The sequence below is a fragment of the Strongylocentrotus purpuratus genome, unplaced genomic scaffold (genome assembly GCF_000002235.5).
Source record: "Strongylocentrotus purpuratus isolate Spur 01 unplaced genomic scaffold, Spur_5.0 spur5_scaffold_4, whole genome shotgun sequence".
NCBI lineage: Eukaryota > Metazoa > Echinodermata > Echinoidea > Camarodonta > Strongylocentrotidae > Strongylocentrotus > Strongylocentrotus purpuratus.
The window spans coordinates 30,041,413-30,060,758 of record NW_022145610.1 but is presented as its reverse complement, the minus strand read 5'-3'; the positions used below and the strand labels follow the sequence as shown (position 1 = coordinate 30,060,758).

The 19,346-nt window shown below is 36.4% G+C and overlaps 1 protein-coding gene across 1 annotated transcript; it reads right to left on the bottom strand.

The window, feature by feature from the left end:
* Nucleotides 1-6,512: 6,512 nt before the first annotated feature.
* LOC585449 (sialidase-1) lies at nt 6,513-17,652 on the bottom strand. The gene is made up of 6 exons (XM_785276.5): nt 17,523-17,652; nt 12,364-12,550; nt 11,144-11,406; nt 9,801-9,983; nt 7,801-8,020; nt 6,513-7,320 (listed from the first exon to the last, which is right to left on the bottom strand). Exons 1-6 carry the CDS (start codon nt 17,610-17,612, stop codon nt 7,106-7,108), a joined length of 1,158 nt encoding a protein of 385 aa, XP_790369.4. The 5' UTR covers nt 17,613-17,652; the 3' UTR covers nt 6,513-7,105.
* Nucleotides 17,653-19,346: the final 1,694 nt, after the last annotated feature.

Here is a 19,346-nt window from a genome sequence, read left to right as displayed (position 1 = left end):
ACTCTTATTCTTTAATTATTTTATGTTATATATTAATATGTATTGATGTTTTTGATGATGTTCATATTGTTTATATTGTTCAAGTCATCAACATCTGAACATTTTTTTATAAAGTGAAGTCACTCCTAATTTGATTTCAATTATAAGCAGAATGCGAGATATGTGTTGTAAGTATAAGGAAATCATTTTCGAATGGTTCTTTTATAGTTTGGAAGATTAAAATTGTAAAATCTATAATTTTCCTATAAAAGCTACTCTTATCTTGTTTTGTGAAACAAATTTCCATTTCTTTTAAAGAAGATGTTTTCTCAATCTGTGCCCTGAATATATCATTAGAGACATGTTCAAATTTTAAAACACACATACATGCACACATGCACATACACACTCACAAGCATTTATGCTTTCTTAGCAGGCAGGTAAAATAACCACCACCACAAGTGATAAAATACAAAAAAATACAAAAATACACTCTTAATTCAAAAAATTGAGAATACAACTTTGTGTATATAGAGATCTTCAAAACTTCAAAACCAAACATCACTCCAAATTTCGTGAGGTTTTTCTCAAGCTACACCTAAACTAATTCTCTGCTTTTCCTCATTCATTCAAATCATCTTGATGTTGGGATGGACCCCCCCCCCCTTTAAACGTAGTAACATTTGATACAAATTAATACGGAATCATTTACAACATGTCACTTGCCCTCCATGATGCATCAACCACCTTTTAATTATTTCTGAACACAATATTGTATAAACATTGATGATATTATGGTGGAAATAAATTGAATGAAATATTTGAAAATAGTGATTTCTAATAGAAACATAGAAAATGAGATTTGTAAACGATTAAAAAAAAAAATCAAGCTCAATTGCACAACCTCAATCCAGTCAAACAGTTTATACAAGAATAACTAAATTTGATTTAAAAGATAATTATTGAATACATACTTTTAATAGCCAGGCTACAATAAACATATATGTGAACATGTACTAAATCTGTATAAGATCTAAACTATCAAGACAAAGGTCACTAGAAGATCATTTCATTGAACTATGCCACCCTCACAATCAACATAATTTATTTTTACTTTTGAGTGTAACTGCACAATAAACAAGAGGATATTTGTATAGTGCTTCAATGTTTCCAAGTAAACGACCAAAACACTCAATTTAATACCAATCTGGTAAGTACACATTATCATACTTATTGCAGCATTCAAATGTGATCTTTTTACATATCATTATAAAAAAAGATCATGTATAATATCCCATGCAATTTTTAAATTTGTTTATCAATAATGATATTTTAGAGCTTTCAGAAAGCTGATAGGTAAAAAAAAATATAATCACACTCAAGACGGGCTATTCAGTAGTAGCAGATAAATGGTACATATCAATCCACTTGCTAGTTGTGATATCAAGGAAAAACTTATAATTGGTTGTTCTTACATGTAAATGCACAAGTATTTAAATGTAAAAGTTTACAGCACAATTTTAAATTATGCAATACAAATTTTATGAAGTGAAACCCCTCACAACCTAGTACTGTTTACATTAGATATAAATATTCAATCATTAATAAAAAAAAAAATAAAAAAAATAAATAAATAAATAAATCTAGGTTAAAATCAAACTATGCTACATGAATTTCTATATACGGCCCTCCCCTTTCTGGTATAAATCATTAGGATCGTATTCAACTAAAACACCTGTATATAAAGACCAATACCTCAAGGGAGATGAGGGAAGCAGCCTTTATTGACAAGTAGCCTTTAAGTTTAGATTCTAATTTACATTTCAATGTTAAACATGTACTGCTCATCTGCAAAAAAAAAGAAAAAAAGGTGGTCATTATAGACGGGTGGTATTTCTATATCGGTGGTAGATAGAGCATGACCAGGACCCCATTTCACAAAACTTGTCATCAGTGACAAATGACAGTTTGTGTTATAAGCTAGTAAATTCCTTGTTTCTGATTGGTAATCAGCAGATTTATCACTGATTTTTGTAATTTGTCATTGAAAAAAGGCTTTTTGAAATGGGGCCCTGGTGACAATTGCTCTGTGGCTAATGCTTACACTTTAAAATCAAATTCCTGAATTCAACCTACCATTACACCTATAACCCTTACCCTAAATCTAGGCTAAAAAACTGTATTAATATACAATCCCTTCCCCTCTCTCTTTGATGAAATAAAGACTGGGTAAAACTAAATGTCACCTTAAAAAATGTTGGATCATCATACTGTACAGTACGTAAATAATGGTATCCAACAGAAATTCTAGGTTTTAGGATGGGCTGACTACATGATGGTATAGACAGCTGTACAAGTGAATACAAAGTAAGTAAATTTTGTGCAATTTAAGCATAAATGATTACATGTAAGTGTTCAAATTTTCATAACAGAGGTACAAAGGTTCAGTTCAGGCCTGTTAATTCCCTGATTTTATTTTTCTAGATTTTTTTTAAAATAACTTTTTTATCATGAGATCAATGTAAATCCAGTTAAAAGTAAGGGGTAGGGTGAGGTGCCGTTTTGCCATGACTTGCTTGAATGCCTTGCTCAAGCGCCTGGATTTGTAAACCCTTCTTTTAACTCTCATTACAATTTTCTTTTGTTTTTAATGCTCTCTCCCTGGTTTAGTCTTTAGAAGGAGCATTCATGTTCCACATCTTGGCAGTGATTTGATTTGTTGTTTTATTCAGTCTACTCATTCAACAGGACCCAATGCACTGTTTCCAAACATTGGTAGTCTAACAATAATAATCAACATTGAAATACATTGAGATGTACTCAATTAAATTAGGTTTGCACTAGAGTATATGATGCTTTTTAGTGAGTCAAATTACTGATTTTTTTCTTAAAACAAATCACCTTTTTTTGGTCACCCTATGACTTCTTCTTTAGCAATTCCAATAATGTTTTGATATATACAGCAAGCTTTTTAAAAAATATCAGCCAATTCAACTTCAAATACAACTTTGGTACAAAAGAGATATTGAAAATCTAAATACCAAAATTACAATTGTAAAAATGATTTGCAAGTAGTTGATGGACCCATAAATGCACAAAACTTACTTACCTCCAAGTTAAATTCCTAGAGACCTTCATAAGAAATACATTTTCTCCTGTTTCTCCTCTTTAACCCATGTTGAACCCCAACAATTATCATTATTTCTACTACCACTATTACTACTGCTACTACAACAACTACTACTATTGTAATAATGATAAAAAATAACAATATTAGTATACAAATATACACTTTTAGAGGTCTTTAGAGGTTCTGGTTAAAACTATACCAAAGAGGTGCCTCCAATAGCAAATGGTACTATTGGTGTCACCGAGGCCCATAGTTTTAACCAGTACCTCGAAAAGAAGGCATGGTATATTTGTGTCATATCCTGCATTCAAAATTATTTTAAAAAAAAGAAGTTTATATTAAAAAAAAGAATCAAAAAACAAAATCAAATAATTAAATTAAGATTTTAAGAAAAAAAAATCGCAATAAAAAAAAATAAAAAAATGTCAACTCCCAAATAGTACTTTTTCAGAGCAACCTGGAAATAGTTGAAATATTTCTGGTCATGTGACAAGCTCTCAACCAATCAAAAGCCAATACATTTTTGATGCAGGATATAATAATAATTATTATTAACATAATAATACAAAACAATCTTTATCAGCATCATCTTTTGATTTAAAAGATAATTATTGAATACATACTTTTAATAGCCAGGCTACAATAAACATATATGTGAACATGTACTAAATCTGTATAACATCTAAACTATCAAAACAGAAGGTCACTAGAAGATCATTTCATTGAACTATGCCACCCTCCCAATCAACATAATTTATTTTTACTTTTGAGTGTAACTGCACAATAAACAAGAGGATATTTGTATAGTGCTTCAATGTTTCCAAGTAAACGACCAAAACACTCAATTTAATACCAATCGGGTAAGTACACATTATCATACTTATTGCAGCATTCAAATGTGATCTTTTTACATATCATTATAAAAAAGATCATGTATAATATCCCATGCAATTTTTAAATTTGTTTATCAATAATGATATTTTAGAGCTTTCAGAAAGCTGATAGGTAAAAAAAAATATAATCACACTCAAGACGGGCTATTCAGTAGTAGCAGATAAATGGTACATATCAATCCACTTGCTAGTTGTGATATCAAGGAAAAACTTATAATTGGTTGTTCTTTCATGTAAATGCACAAGTATTTAAATGTAAAAGTTTACAGCACAATTTTAAATTATGCAATACAAATTTTATGAAGTGAAAACCCTTAGAACCTAGTACTGTTTACATTAGATATAAATATTCAATCATTAATAAAAAAAAAATTAAAAAAAAATTAAAAAAAATAAATCTAGGCTAAAATCAAACTACGCTACATGAATTTCTATATACGGCCCTCCCCTTTCTGGTATAAATCATTAGGATCGTATTCAACTAAAACACCTGTATATAAAGACCAATTGCTCAAGGGAGATGAGGGAAGCAGCCTTTATTGACAAGTAGCCTTTAAGTTTAGATTCTAATTTACATTTCAATGTTAAACATGTACTGCTCATCTGCAAAAAAAAGAAAAAAAGGTGGTCATTATAGACGGGTGGTATTTCTATATCGGTGGTAGATAGAGCATGACCAGGACCCCATTTCACAAAACTTGTCATCAGTGACAAATGACAGTTTGTGTTACAAGCTAGTAAATTCCTTGTTTCTGATTGGTTATCAGCAGATTTATCACTGATTTTTGTAATTTGTCATTGAAAAAAGGCTTTTTGAAATGAGGCCCTGGTGACAATTCTCTGTGGCTAATTCTTACACTTTAAAATCAAATTCCTGAATTCAACCTACCATTACACCTATAACCCTTACCCTAAATCTAGGCTAAAAAACTGTATTAATATACAATCCCTTCCCCTCTCTCTTTGATGAAATAAAGACTGGGTAAAACTAAATGTCACCTTAAAAAATGTTGGATCATCATACTGTACAGTACGTACATAATGGTATCCAACAGAAATTCTAGGTTTTAGGATGGGCCGACTACATGATGGTATAGACAGCTGTACAAGTGAATACAAAGTAAGTAAATTTTGTGCAATTTAAGCATAAATGATTACATGTAAGTGTTCAAATTTTCATAACAGAGGTACAAAGGTTCAGTTCAGGCCTGTTAATTCCCTGATTTTATTTTTCTAGATTTTTTTTAAAATAACTTTTTTATCATGAGATCAATGTAAATCCAGTTAAAAGTAAGGGGTAGGGTGAGGTGCCGTTTTGCCATGACTTACTTGAATGCCTTGCTCAAGCGCCTGGATTTGTAAACCCTTCTTTTAACTCTCATTACAATTTTCTTTTGTTTTTAACGCTCTCTCCCTGGTTTAGTCTTTAGAAGGAGCATTGATGTTCCACATCTTGGCAGTGATTTGATTTGTTGTTTTATTCAGTCTACTCATTCAACAGGACCCAATGCACTGTTTCCAAACATTGGTAGTCTAACAATAATAATCAACATTGAAATACATTGAGATGTACTCAATTAAATTAGGTTTGCACTAGAGTATATGATGCTTTTTAGTGAGTCAAATTACTGATTTTTTTCTTAAAACCAATCACCTTTTTTTGTCATCCTATGACTTCTTCTTTAGCAATTCCAATAATGTTTTGATATATACAGCAAGCTTTTTAAAAAATATCAGCCAATTCAACTTCAAATACAACTTTGGTACAAAAGAGATATTGAAAATCTAAATACCAAAATTACAATTGTAAAAATGATTTGCAAGTAGTTGATGGACCCATAAATGCACAAAACTTACTTACCTCCAAGTTAAATTCCTAGAGACCTTCATAAGAAATACATTTTCTCCTGTTTCTCCTCTTTAACCCATGTTGAACCCCAACAATTATCATTATTTCTACTACCACTATTACTACTGCTACTACAACAACTACTACTATTGTAATAATGATAAAAAATAACAATATTAGTATACAAATATACACTTTTAGAGGTCTTTAGAGGTTCTGGTTAAAACTATACCAAAGAGGTGCCTCCAATAGCAAATGGTACTATTGGTGTCACCGAGGCCCATAGTTTTAACCAGTACCTCGAAAAGAAGGCATGGTATATTTGTGTCATATCCTGCATTCAAAATTATTTTAAAAAAAAGAAGTTTATATTAAAAAAAAGAATCAAAAATCAAAATCAAATAATTAAATTAAGATTTTAAGAAAAAAAAATCGCAATAAAAAAAAATAAAAAAATGTCAACTCCCAAATAGTACTTTTTCAGAGCAACCTGGAAATAGTTGAAATATTTCTGGTCATGTGACAAGCTCTCAACCAATCAAAAGCCAATACATTTTTGATGCTGGATATAATAATAATTATTATTAACATAATAATACAAAACAATCTTTATCAGCATCATCTTTTCTTCATCACAATGACAATCATTAGAAAAATAGCATTTCTTTGCAATATATAGGTGATTTAATGTACTAACAATATGCATTTGAAAAACTTAATGTTACTCCTAAAATAATTTCAATTTCAATTTCAATTTATTTATTCAACCATAAAAAGATACATATACAATAATAATTCATGAAAATATAAAAACATGGGGTTAGGGGCCCCTGAAGAAGTTTGAAAACAAACTTGTGATTGGGGCACCAACCATGGCACATATATCGAGAAAATTAACAAAAACATCATTAACGGGAAAACAAATATATACAAGAAAAAAGATTATAAAGACCTACATGTATATGAGGATAAGACATTTACAGCAAAGCACCAGCAAAGGACGAACACAGGACACGACGTCAAGCGACACTGCGTCACTATATCCGCCCCCCGCTGGTGCTTTGCAGTATTACAAAACATTTATATACAAAATTAAAAAAAAAAAAAAAAAAAAAAAGTTATTCATTATTTAATTGAGCGTGGTTTTTGTACTGCAAGAACATTTCATTTTTCAAGAGTTTTTTAAATTTATCAAGATTTTTACTTAGTTTAATATCATTGTATACAATACAATTGGTTCTGTCACATAAAGTGCTACAGATCTCCTGTAAGGCTGACTTTCACCAGCGAGAGGTACTGAGTTGATGACACCTGTCCCTTCTCATACAAGATGTAGATATACTTGCTATCTTGAACGTTATTGGGTATTGCCGTCATGGTGCTGTAGCCACTGTCTTTAGACCAGACAGGGAGGGAGCCAGCCCAGGTAGTGCCGTTGTTGTAGCTCCAGCGTAGCGTCATATTTATTCCTGTGAAAGATCAAAGGTCAAAGGCCAATAGTCATTATAAGACAAACCATAGGCCTGGCTTCATCAGCTCGAGATTGCCAAATAAACCTAACGTTATTGGAACTATCCCGATTGAAAATTATCCAGCTAATAATATGCGTCTTCATCAGCCCGCAGTTGCAATTAGCGGGATATTTGGTCGAGGTAATCATCCAAAGATATGTTGGGCTAGTTTGCATAACATCCCGCTATTTGTCCGGTGCATCTTCACCAGCCCGAAGACTCGCACTTTGCGCGAACGCTGAGCAAAATATCTCTAGCTAATTTCTTGAGGTCGAGTTTCGAGGTCGAGTCTTGAGCTGATAAAGCCGATATTTGTAACTTCTGGCTTATTTCCCAAATCAGAAATAGCGGGCTATATGGCAATCTTGAGCTGACGAATACATACAGTGACCTCATGGCAATTTTTGTATCAAAAGAATTAAAACGAGTGCTACTTACTATGAGTATCGCTTTCAGGATTTGTGAAGAATAGGACGCCCTGGTGATAGAGTATGGCAGCTGCTACGGTTGGGTCAACCAGGGTCGTGTCAAAGCGCAGGTCATCCGTCTTGAAAGAATCTGCTCCATCGTAGCTCATGAAGATCATTCGGCAATGACAATGGTACTGATATTGGTTTCTTACGTTGACCATTATGGAGCCGTCTGGTAGCTCCAAAGGCTGGAGATAAACAATGAAATTGAGTTTAAACTGAAATCAACTGGAAAATCAACAGAAATGTTGTTAAGGTGTCGAACCCCTAAAAATACTTGTGATGTTTTCACAAAATACAAATTGATTGCATCACACAATCACTATCACTGATGCATTAGAAAAGTATTAAAAATGCATTAAAATGTACATTTTATATACAGTGCGTCCCAGAAAAAACGAAACCGAGAAGTATCGATGTTTTATCATAACTTAATCACAACCATAATTAATGAATGATACATATTTGGAAAGCTTAGAGTCTCCTCTTTCAGTTGATGCTACTCAGATAATGCATATTTTAGGCATGAGTGATTAAAAGCAATTTGAAGGAAGGAAACCAAAAAGACATTTGGCGGGCGGTATCTGAATTTCGAAGTATCATTCATTAATTATAGTTGTGATTAAGTTATGATAGAACATCGATACTTCTCGGTTTCGTTTTTTCAGGGACGCACTGTATATGCATGTTTGTATTATGCAATTCTTTTACTTGTTATTATTTATGTTCATTACCGGTATCTTGTTCTTGTTTGTTACAGGGCCCCCATTACAAGCTGAATTGGCTTCCTAGGGTCCTAACCATTGTATTGTAGATTGTCATTGTACATTTTTTTAATATAAAGGTTGAATAAAGATTTGAATTTGAATTGAATTTGATTCAGTAAAAATTCAAATGAAACATCTGAATAGCTTACAATACACTAAAGCTTTAGATTATCAAAATAGGCTTCAAACAGATATTCCTAAGGTTTTTTAAATACCTAGAATGCCTAGACATTTCACTCAACAGGAAAAAGAGTATTAAAAAATATCCTGCAGAGAAGCCGGCAAATACCCATCATTCTTCCTCTACATAGTCTCCCTTTGTCTTGTCGGTGTTGTATGGAACGCTCTTGAACATCCCTTCATACCTCATCATCATCATCATCATCATCACCATAAATGCCACCATCATGATCTTTATCATCACCATCATGATGATCATCATCATTCTTTCTTATCATATTTCAACACCCCCCACTCAGTGTTATTTAGGGTACGCATATGCATGTTCCCTCCTTTTGAAAACACCCCCCTAAGTCCGGTGTGTACAGTCAATACGGGCCGGATTTTTGTGTACTACAAGCCGGGCTTTGGTGCGTGAAATATACCTCTTTACCGGACATTTTGGTAACACGCATGGTATCCCTCCGTTCATGGAGTGGGAGGGGGGCCGGGAATATGACCAACCCAATGCTACATTCATGTCACATATCTCCTACAAAGTCTTCTTTGATCTTTATGGTGTTGTTTGGAATGTTCCGGGGCATCCCTCTGTACCTCATCATCATCACCATCACGATCTTCATCATTACCATCATCATCATATCATATTCATTATTATTATCATAATCATCATCATCATCATTATCATAACCATAGTAACCATCATAATCATCAGGCCTTTAAAAAAAAAAAAGATGTTGTATTGCCCTTTGCGACCGACCTAAAAATTCTTGAAATCTATGGTCGGGTTTTTATTTATTTATTTTTTTTTCCTGTTTTTTTAAGAAAAAAAAATGTATTTAAGCATTCAAAACTGAGAAATATCAGCCCAAAGAGGGAGTAACAAAAAAAAGTTTAAAAAAAAGAGAAAAGATTCCTGACCGACCGACCCATGTTTTGGCACTTAAAGGGCAATACAACATTTTTTTTTTAGGCCTCATCATCATTATTCCTACATTATGATGAACCCAATATCACAAACCTGACATTCATCTGGTACAAAGTCTCCTTTGACCTTGGCAGTGTTGTAGGGGATACTCTTGACCATCCCACCGTATCTCCACGTGTCACCATGGTCATCACTGAGCAGACAAAAAAGACCATCACCAGGCAATGTACTATGACCGCAGAGGATCAATCGTCCAATGTGAGGTGCATGCTTTTTCTGTGTGATAAAAGACGATGGAGAAAAACAGATTTGGACATGGTCATTACTGAGGACACAGAAGAGACCCTCTCCAGACAATGTACTATGATCAACAATAATCCCAAACCTTTGACCAAGAAAAATCAGGGGGGTGTTTCACAAAGATCCTAAGTTGAACTTATCTCTAAGTTGGACTTAACAATTATTGAAAGCTGTTAGTATCTTGAAAATATTTCGTAAAAGTTATTTTAAAAGGCACAAAATGTTGATTCAATTCATTCATATTTTCTATTATCAAGGAGATTTCATGTTCTTGATGTGGGATCTATAAAAAGTCTAAAATACTTGAATTTCTGCTTTTGAATATATGTTTCATCTTAACGCTACAAATGGCTCTCCATCAAGTCCAACTTAGAGTGAAGTTATACTAAGGATCTTTGTGAAAGACCCCCCTGGTTCTATGCTTAACAAATATTTTGTACAGATCCTACCATTAATAAAAACCTACGATAGATAACATCTTTTGAGAGCACACCAGGAAATGGAGGGACCTAAAAAAAAACTTGAAGAAAAGGTCGACAGGGGAAAAATCTGGGGGACAAGCAACTTTCTAATTTGGGTTTATACAAAATAACCTCCCATTTGAAGCACAAAGTTGTGGTTAGTTTATAGCTTTAAGACTACCGGTATCAAGGCTTTGCACGATACATACACTGTGACTGTATATGTTTAAAGACACTCGTAGTTAGCTCTCATGGGGAATTCAACACCATTCGGGTGTTTACCCAATAAGAGGTGCTGTCAATCACCAGGATTAGCCTTTAGTTTTATGACCAGCATGCCTTATGTAACGTACTGCGTTTTCCACCCATTTCCCCCAATATGGTAAAATCATTATCTCACTTTTCCCTCAACCAAACACTCTCCGAGCGAGAGACGAGGCCGAGAGGGTATTTTTTGATTGGCCAACGGGTTCACTGTGTGCAGACTTAGTACCTGGACACACATTAATGATTTGTATCCACCAAGTCTAATGTCAGTGAATTATTGCCTTCTGCACATGGAAACTGACGAGTGACTCCCTTTAACATTTGTGATTTCTAAAAGAAAGTCGGTCAGAGTTTTGCTTTCATTAGTTCAAAGTCACATGTGCTTGAAAAGGTGTTCATGATGCCAACCTGAATTCCATAACCGGGACCGCCAGCAAACACCTTAGTCCCGATCTGTTTTGAGACGTTGTAAGGTTGGGTCCACGTGACGCCGTCATCCATGCTCTTGATGTAATACTGGGTCGAGATGTTGCACTGGACGTAGTGACCGCAAACCTGGTAGAAGATGAAGATGGTTGAGGTGATGTCATCCACTATGACCACGCCCAGATTAAGGCCGTCTACGATTGGCCCATCATTGAGGACAAACTCCTGGGTCTTCCAAGTTTGGCCTGAAACAGAATTGAGAGATGTCACGCACTTCAATTAATGTTTCCCCCCATACACAAATTCAAAAATATACAAATATGATTATGAAGAAACATCAAAGGGGGATCAACAAAAACTAGAAGAAACAAAACAAAATAAAATGATAAGAAATATAACCAAAGAGAATTAAGAGAATTTGGGTGAATCAATTAAACCATTTTCTATGACATTTCCATAAAGAAGATAGATCTATAGTATTATGTTTCTTCTGAAAAGGTCCTTTTCACATATTAAAACTTTAATGAAAAGTTTTCCAGTTCTAATGTAATTGCTCAATTAAACAAAAATGAATATTAAAGTGCTCCGCCTGACTATGCAAGTGCTATATATTCATATTCACTTAGCCTGCAGGTTATTCAATGTCCAAGGGAAAAACCTAGATGGGTTCTTAAATCTTGAGCAAGATGCGCCTAATCAGAATCCCTTTCTCAATTTGTTAAGAATGGCCATTTTTGTAAGAAATTCAATAACTTTGAGATATGAAACTTCTATGAATCTGGACCATTCAAGAACTTTAAGTTTCATATTTCACAGTGCATTTTTTTTATTCTAAAGCCCCACTGTCCTACTTGTAGCTACTTGCTCCCTCTATAAAGAAAACAATACATAATCGGTGACCATTGGTCCCCCATGATCCTCTTTTTCTTATGTTAATTGAGAGCTGAGTTGATGAGATAGCCACCTGTCATTGACCAAGCTGTGAGGTCTAATCCCCCCTGGCCAAACTAGTACAGCCGGCCTTTAAAATATGCAGTACGACTATTTTGTTCATTATATGTTAATTATTGTGCAGGAGTGACAGCTTTGAGCACATTACCTATTTTTAGTTTCAATTTTCTTTGTCAGAATTACTTAATACACTTCAACTTTATTTTATCAAATGTATTTTTATATGGTGTTGATCAAATGACATAAATTACCTGCATCCTCCGATCTCCTAGTGGCCAGAAACTTTGGTCCTGAATCCCCTCCGCCATTTTTCCTGGCCTCGCAGATTGCCAGCAGATGACCCTTAGGCGTGTAGGTCAAGAGTGGAATGCGATAGACGCCGATATTATCCTGGCCAGATATCCATAGCAGTTGCTCTTCTTCTATGATCGGGTTTACCTTTAAAAGAGAGAATTATTTGTTGATAGTCACCCTATTCCCAGTAGACCCCACTGCTGAAATTCATGAAAATGTTTTTTTTTTTATCTTAACCCATGGTTGTAACCTCTATAAGCATATACTCGCTTGTTTATGATTACTGAAGTTAAATAAACATTGAATATGTATAAATGTTATTATGTATCATTACTCACTATCACTATATCTATCTATAGTTAGTCAAATCATCATGATCATATAAATATTCAATTGAAAAAAAGAAATAAAAATAAGAGTAAAAATAGTGAGAAATGGTTATAGGTCTACTTATTCCTAGTATTTTTTATCCACAAGCCTCAAAATGCTATCTATCTACATGTATCATATTCATAATTCATTATATTCATATCACTTTTATCAGTACATCAAAAATCCTGAACTGCTTAACAATAACAGCTTAAAAAAAGTAGCCATGCCATGGTGATAATATCAGCATCATTATCATCACCATCTGATATACGGGAGTGAGGTAATCCTGTAGATCTCCTGGTTGTCTTCCAATATGTACGTTCAAACTTCAATTGACAACTCGCGATCTTTGCGACTTAAACAGAGTGCAAAATGCGTCGATGTCAGGTTACATACCGGTAATTTGTTTTGCAAGCTAGAGTTTTGTATAAACTCTAGCCAGTCAAAGTCTTACAAATATCTATGAAATATGTTATTGATAGGTCAATATCATATTCCAGGGCTGTCAACTTTGGGGAACTGCTTCGAGGGAGGTCGTATGCAAATTGCTCAACGGCAGTAATTGTGGTTACCGTACCCTGCCCGGTTTCCGCCCGATAGGCAGTTTTTCTCAGATAACTTCTCTGAAAATGAATTATACAGGCGCTAATGTTTATCAATTTGTTGCCGAAATTCTAGCAAATCCACCTATGCCATTCTTACGCCTGAAATCGTAAGCGATTGTCCGTAGCGTGCCGTCTGTGTGAGGCATTTTCCTTGCCTAATTCCGCCTAGACCCGCCCTAATTCCGCCCGATGGTGGGCGCGCATCAAAAGTATAGAAAAAGGGAAACATCTCGGGTACACGTTCGGGCCAAATCAAATTGCTTCCCAGTAAAATTCGATCTACATGTTATTTTGATAATTTACATTTCTTTCTTTATTTCTTCTTTTGCCTCTGTAGGCCTACTAACAATGCCAATTCTCTGTTATTCACCAGTTTCTGATCTGGAAAAACAATTTGTTACTGCCTTTGGAAACGGATCCTGCGACTTGTCTTTTAATGTTTTAATAATGTACTCTGTTCAGTCCAATATGAGTGTTCTATCGCTAATCGGGAGAGGGAAAAAAATCACAATAACAACATTTCGTCCAAAAAAACAAACTATAGCCACTATTAAAGTGAACACTTTGGAAAGAGAGTAATGGCACTTCAAATCTTTTTTAAAACTGCAAATTATTCTCGACATCTCTCAAATCTTGATTAAAAAATAAATTAGCGTATATTTTTAGGCAATATTGGTTGGAAAATCATCTAGCATTATCGTCATAGGAATTATCATCATCGCCGACATCGTCTTAATCATCATCTTTACAATTTTAGGGTAGGCCTATGTGACGCAAATGTGGTTTCCTGTTTGATTATTTGTTCAAGACTTCAAATTGGTGTGTTTTTTGTTTTCTAGTTGTTCTAAATTATGCAGTATTTCATGCATTCAATAATTCATTCCGAAATGATCTTGAAAACGAAGCCGTCGATTCACTTCCATGGCAAGTCAGTTTTTGCAAAAGAATGTAGTATTAAAAAAGCAAAAAGGGGGTGGTGGGGGGGGGGGTGGGCATCACCTTCACGTTTTTGCCACTTCAACAACCAAAGAGGGTTGAAAGCTATAGTCTCTAAGTATTTTGTTGACATTACCGAGAACGACTAAATTCCTGCAATTTCTGCATTTTAGTGGCATCAACGGTACGTAAAGGAGACCTCAGTTAAAAAAAAAAAAATTTTCTGGTTCTGGATTGAAAGTAAAAGTAATCTCTGAAAATTGTCCTTCTCTAGATTTGGCACTACACCCCCCACCCCCCCTACCCCCACATCTTCTACATAATGCTACATGTCAAATTCATCCATTCATCTATTTATTTATTCATTCAATATTCATTCATTTTATTGCCGAGAGATATTTATGGATAGAGATGAAAATTTTTCACCTTTTATTCGCCATAAAACTTTAGCAAAACTAACAACGTAATACGTATATAAGAATCACCCTAGCAATTTGAAAGGCCTGACATGCGTATGCCCTTGTTAAATGTATTATTTATACTACTCTTTCGATAGCCATTCATATAGGTTTATTTCACATAAAACAACAGACTGGGATTTTGGTTTCTAGTTTCTACCCTTATATTTATTTATTTTATTCACAGTCAACTGAGAGAAATTTATGGCAGCAAAAATGCCATGGTCCATATTGGTCATGTTGGTAAAAATAGATAACAAACAAACAATTGAAAAAAGATAGAAAAATAATTATAGCATAAAGTATAGAAGCATTAAGAAAGATGGATATAAAATTGAAGAGGGAGACTAAAAGAAAAATGGGGGAAAGGAGGGGTGTAATCGAAGAAAATTGAGGGAATAAATTAAAAAGACTTTAATAAACTCGGTATATAATATAAAACAAAACCTAATCAATCCTATGCATCCATCCTGTATCGTATCATAAACAAGCACTCTTTTCGCCACAAAGCCACGACGCTGGATTGAAAGGCGACACAAGCTTCAGCGACATATAACATAAATACAAACTTTTTGCCGATCTATACCAACCCTGGCAACTTTTTTAAAAGCCGGACATATTTTTTGTCATCGAGATCACTGTCGGAGAACCGAATTTCAAGCATTTTTTAATATCAATCATATATAATTTTGTCACAAAATTTAACTTTATGATTAGAAGGCCTATATTAAATTACAAATCAATAGACCACATCGTTACCCGAGGAGGCTTCAATCCCGGCCTCCCACCTTATTCGCCTATCATAATAAGGACAATTACCCCCCCCCCCCCCCCCCCCCCCCCGGAAAACTACTCCCAAGGATAATTACCCAAAGGACGACTCAAACTACGCCCGGAAAATAACCTCAGAGGACAATTACCCCCACCCCTGAAACTTTACCCCTATATAGGACAATGACCCCCCCCCCCCCCCCCCGGACCACCAAGAACAATACCCCCTGTTCATTAGAGGGGAAGTCAACCCCGATAAAAAGTTGGGTAATTTTTAGGGGGAGATCATTTTCAGGGGGGGGGGGGTAATATTATTCCCCTCTGGGGGTTATTGTTCAGGAGGTGGGGGAATAATTGTCCTAGAGGGTAATTTTTCGGGGGGTAACTTCCTAGGGGTGGTTGTCCTCGGGGGGGTAATCGTCCTCGGGGGTATTGTACCGCTGCATTGACCGGGGGTGATTGCCCAAGGGGCCGCATTGACCTAGAACCTTCGCATATACTCAATTTACACTGAATGTTATTTTCTGGTTGTAAACTCAACAAAAAGTGAATGGCCACCTCTAAATAATTATTTTGTAGACCATGCAAGTGAGCCTGCAAAATTTCAAGTCTATTATCATCGACATTGATATTATATTGCTCATCAATAAGTGAAATGTGAGATAATGTGACCAATAGATTTGAATTTAATCCGTCCGACAGACAACTGCATGGCTGTAATGCCAGTAAAGAGTTTTATGCCTGGTGACCATGTTATTTCGTTTATGATCTTTCTTTTATCTGCAAAATGTAGGCCAACATACAGGGGGGGGGGGGGGGGGGGGGTCAAATTCCCAATTTACAAACAACTTTCATAGGCCGTACGTAGTATTTGTGTATTCTTCATGCTCTCGAGTTGTGATTTGATGGAGTAAACCGAATGTTTGAAAATGGAATAAAGACAATGTGTGCACTTTTAAAACACCAACCACAGCCCTATGAATAAATTAAAACAAACACACAAATAGACTAAAAAACCATGGGCAGATGAGGCTTTTCTCTGTTAGGGCATAAACGACGCATGGTACAAACACTGAACTAGCGCGTGTGTTTGAGTGGGCGGAAATAGGGCAGGGGCATCACAGGGCGACATGACCGAGTTCAAGCCTCGATAACTTTTTTATAAATAATAATTTCCGCAAGAAATTTGCCCAGGTAAAACATCAGGAATTTTAGCTTTCATATCTCCTTAAAGAAAAGTAAATTTTCCACCACATTTTTTTCCTGATCGTTCTGAATAGGAACTTGATGTTTTTAAAAAGGTTGAATCACACCTAAATAAGCGCATTGCTGACTACTGCACAGTGACGTCATTCGCGTATCTCCGTTTTTTGCGCGATCGACAGTGTACCATATTTCGTGCACACGTTCCTTCCAACGTGTACGCTGCCATAGGCAAGTTAGCTGCATGCCTTCATTGCGCACCGCAGAAACTTGGGCGATGGAAGACGACCGTTGTGTCTAATAAGCCACTCGTAACAGGAAGCGGTAACTGGGCAGGGTACGGTACCATGTTTGGCGAGAGGTTTTTTTCATAAACAAGGACTGAGATTCTACATCGAAGCGGGAGAGCGGGAGGAAAGGCGCGGCGTGCTGGCGGAGGGTCTCGAGCTATTGGGGCGGCGAGAGAATGAGCATGGTGGCGTGAGACTCCCTCCAAATGCGGGAGGGTTGACAGCCCTGTATTTCATATTATGTGTGTAATTAAGTGTGTAAATGAATGACATGACACCCCTCCCGGTCAAGCACAAGTCTAGTCGAGTCCTAGTCCTAGAGTCCAGGCCCGGCCAGACACCGACCACCGCACCGCGCCGCTCCAGTAGACGCAGTCGGTCTCTCTCGCGTCTCGCGAACATGAACATGACATTGTTCAATCAAACACAATTACTGAATAATAGACATTAAATTTCATTAACAAGATGCTTCTTTTCTCACCTGTATACTACATGACAGTAGAAAATTCGTAGAAAGCAACGCCAAAACCCGAATAATTACTGTTGATATTGCCATTTTAGCAATGTACATGTTCAATGATCAACACAAAACATAACTTCTCGTCACTTCGTTTTTTGTCATGTGACCGACGTCAGATCATGTGACTCATCTTTCTCTAGCCCTGCCCCCCCCCCCCCTCGAATTCTGCCTCTGCCTGTTGCACGCACGGGGTCACTCGGAAGTGGGGGGGGGGGGGATGCGAATGGGCATGAGGGAGAAAAGAATAAGGAGAATAGGAACTTAGAAGTTGAAGTAACACAAGGAGGAGAAAGAGAAGAAGATGCTATATAGGAGGAAAGGATATTAATTACAATTGGCACATGCACTTTATCCTCGTGACACCACACTACACCAAAGTTCTGCAAGAAGAACTTGAAGAAGAAGGAGGAGGAGGAGGAGGAGGAGGAAGAGGAGGATGAGGAGGAAGAGGAGGAGGAGGAGGAGGAGGAGGAGGAGGAGGAGGAGGAGGAGGAGGAGGAGGAGGCCGGAGAATTAAAAGATGATGAAGAAGAAGAAGAAGAATTAGAAGAAGAAGATCGAAGAAGAAGGAGGAGGAGGAGGAGGAGGATGCATGAGGAGGAGGAGGAGGAGGAGAAGAAGAAGAAGTAGAAGAAGAAGAAGAAGAAGGAGGAGGAGGAGGAGGCCGGAGAAGAAGAAGAAGAAGAAGAAGAAGAGAAAGAAGAAGAAGAAGAACAAGAACAAGAAGAAGAAGAAGACTGAGGAGCTAGGAGGAGGAGGAGGATCGAGGAGAAGAAGGAGGATCGAGAAGGCCGTAGAAGAAGAAGAAGAAGAAGAAGAAGAAGAAGAAGAAGAAGAAGAAGAAGAAGAAGAAGAAGAAGAAGAAGAAGAAGAAGAAGAAGAAGAAGAAGAAGAGAAGAAGAAGAAAGAAGAAGAAGAAGAGGAAGGAGGAGGAGGAGGAGAGAAGAAGAAGAAGAAGAAAAATGTGTGCAGTCAAGTTGTGATAATTGAATATTCCACATCAATTTTTATTTTTTCAAGCACTTTTAATCGACTTATTTAAAAGAGACTTGAAATTTTCCGAATTGTTAGAACAGCACGTCCGCAGCTATTTTGGAAAAATCAACTTAAGGGCACTTTCAATGACCCTATAAAGTATTGTGGTATTGTGTATCCATAAAACAGGCGCGGATCCAGGGAGGGGGCCGAGCGGGCCTTGCCCCCCCCCCTTGCCAAAAAATAAAAATAAGACGGTCCCCCTGGCAAAAGATAATAATTGTGACCAGAAATTTACGGGGGCAAAATAGAAAACAGAACTGGTGCTCATCCCCCCTCCCCCCCCCCCCCCCATTGAGTGAAACTATTATCGGCCGGCGCGATTTTCAAATAGGCGTTGTGGCGTGCGCCTGTAATCCAGCTAAAAGTGGAAGTATTACAAACTGATTCAGCCGAGGACGCGGGTTCGAAACTGAGTCACGTCTTTCGGATGGTGACGTTTAAAGGTCGGTCCCCAGACGTAAATAATCTGATTGATACACGTCTGTAAAAAAAAACCAATATACACACACACACACACACATTTCCGGGGAGGGGGGGGGGGGGGGCAAAAAAGAAAAAATCTAGTATGCTCACTACCCATCCCCCCCCCCCTACTGTGCGAAATATCAGCCCGCGTGATTTTCAAATTTCCGGGGAGGGGGGGGGCAAAAAATAAAAAGAAGAATTAGTGTGGTCACTACCCATCCCCCCTCCATTTAGCGAAATATCGGCCGGCACGATTTTCAAATTTCAGCACACTTAATTTCA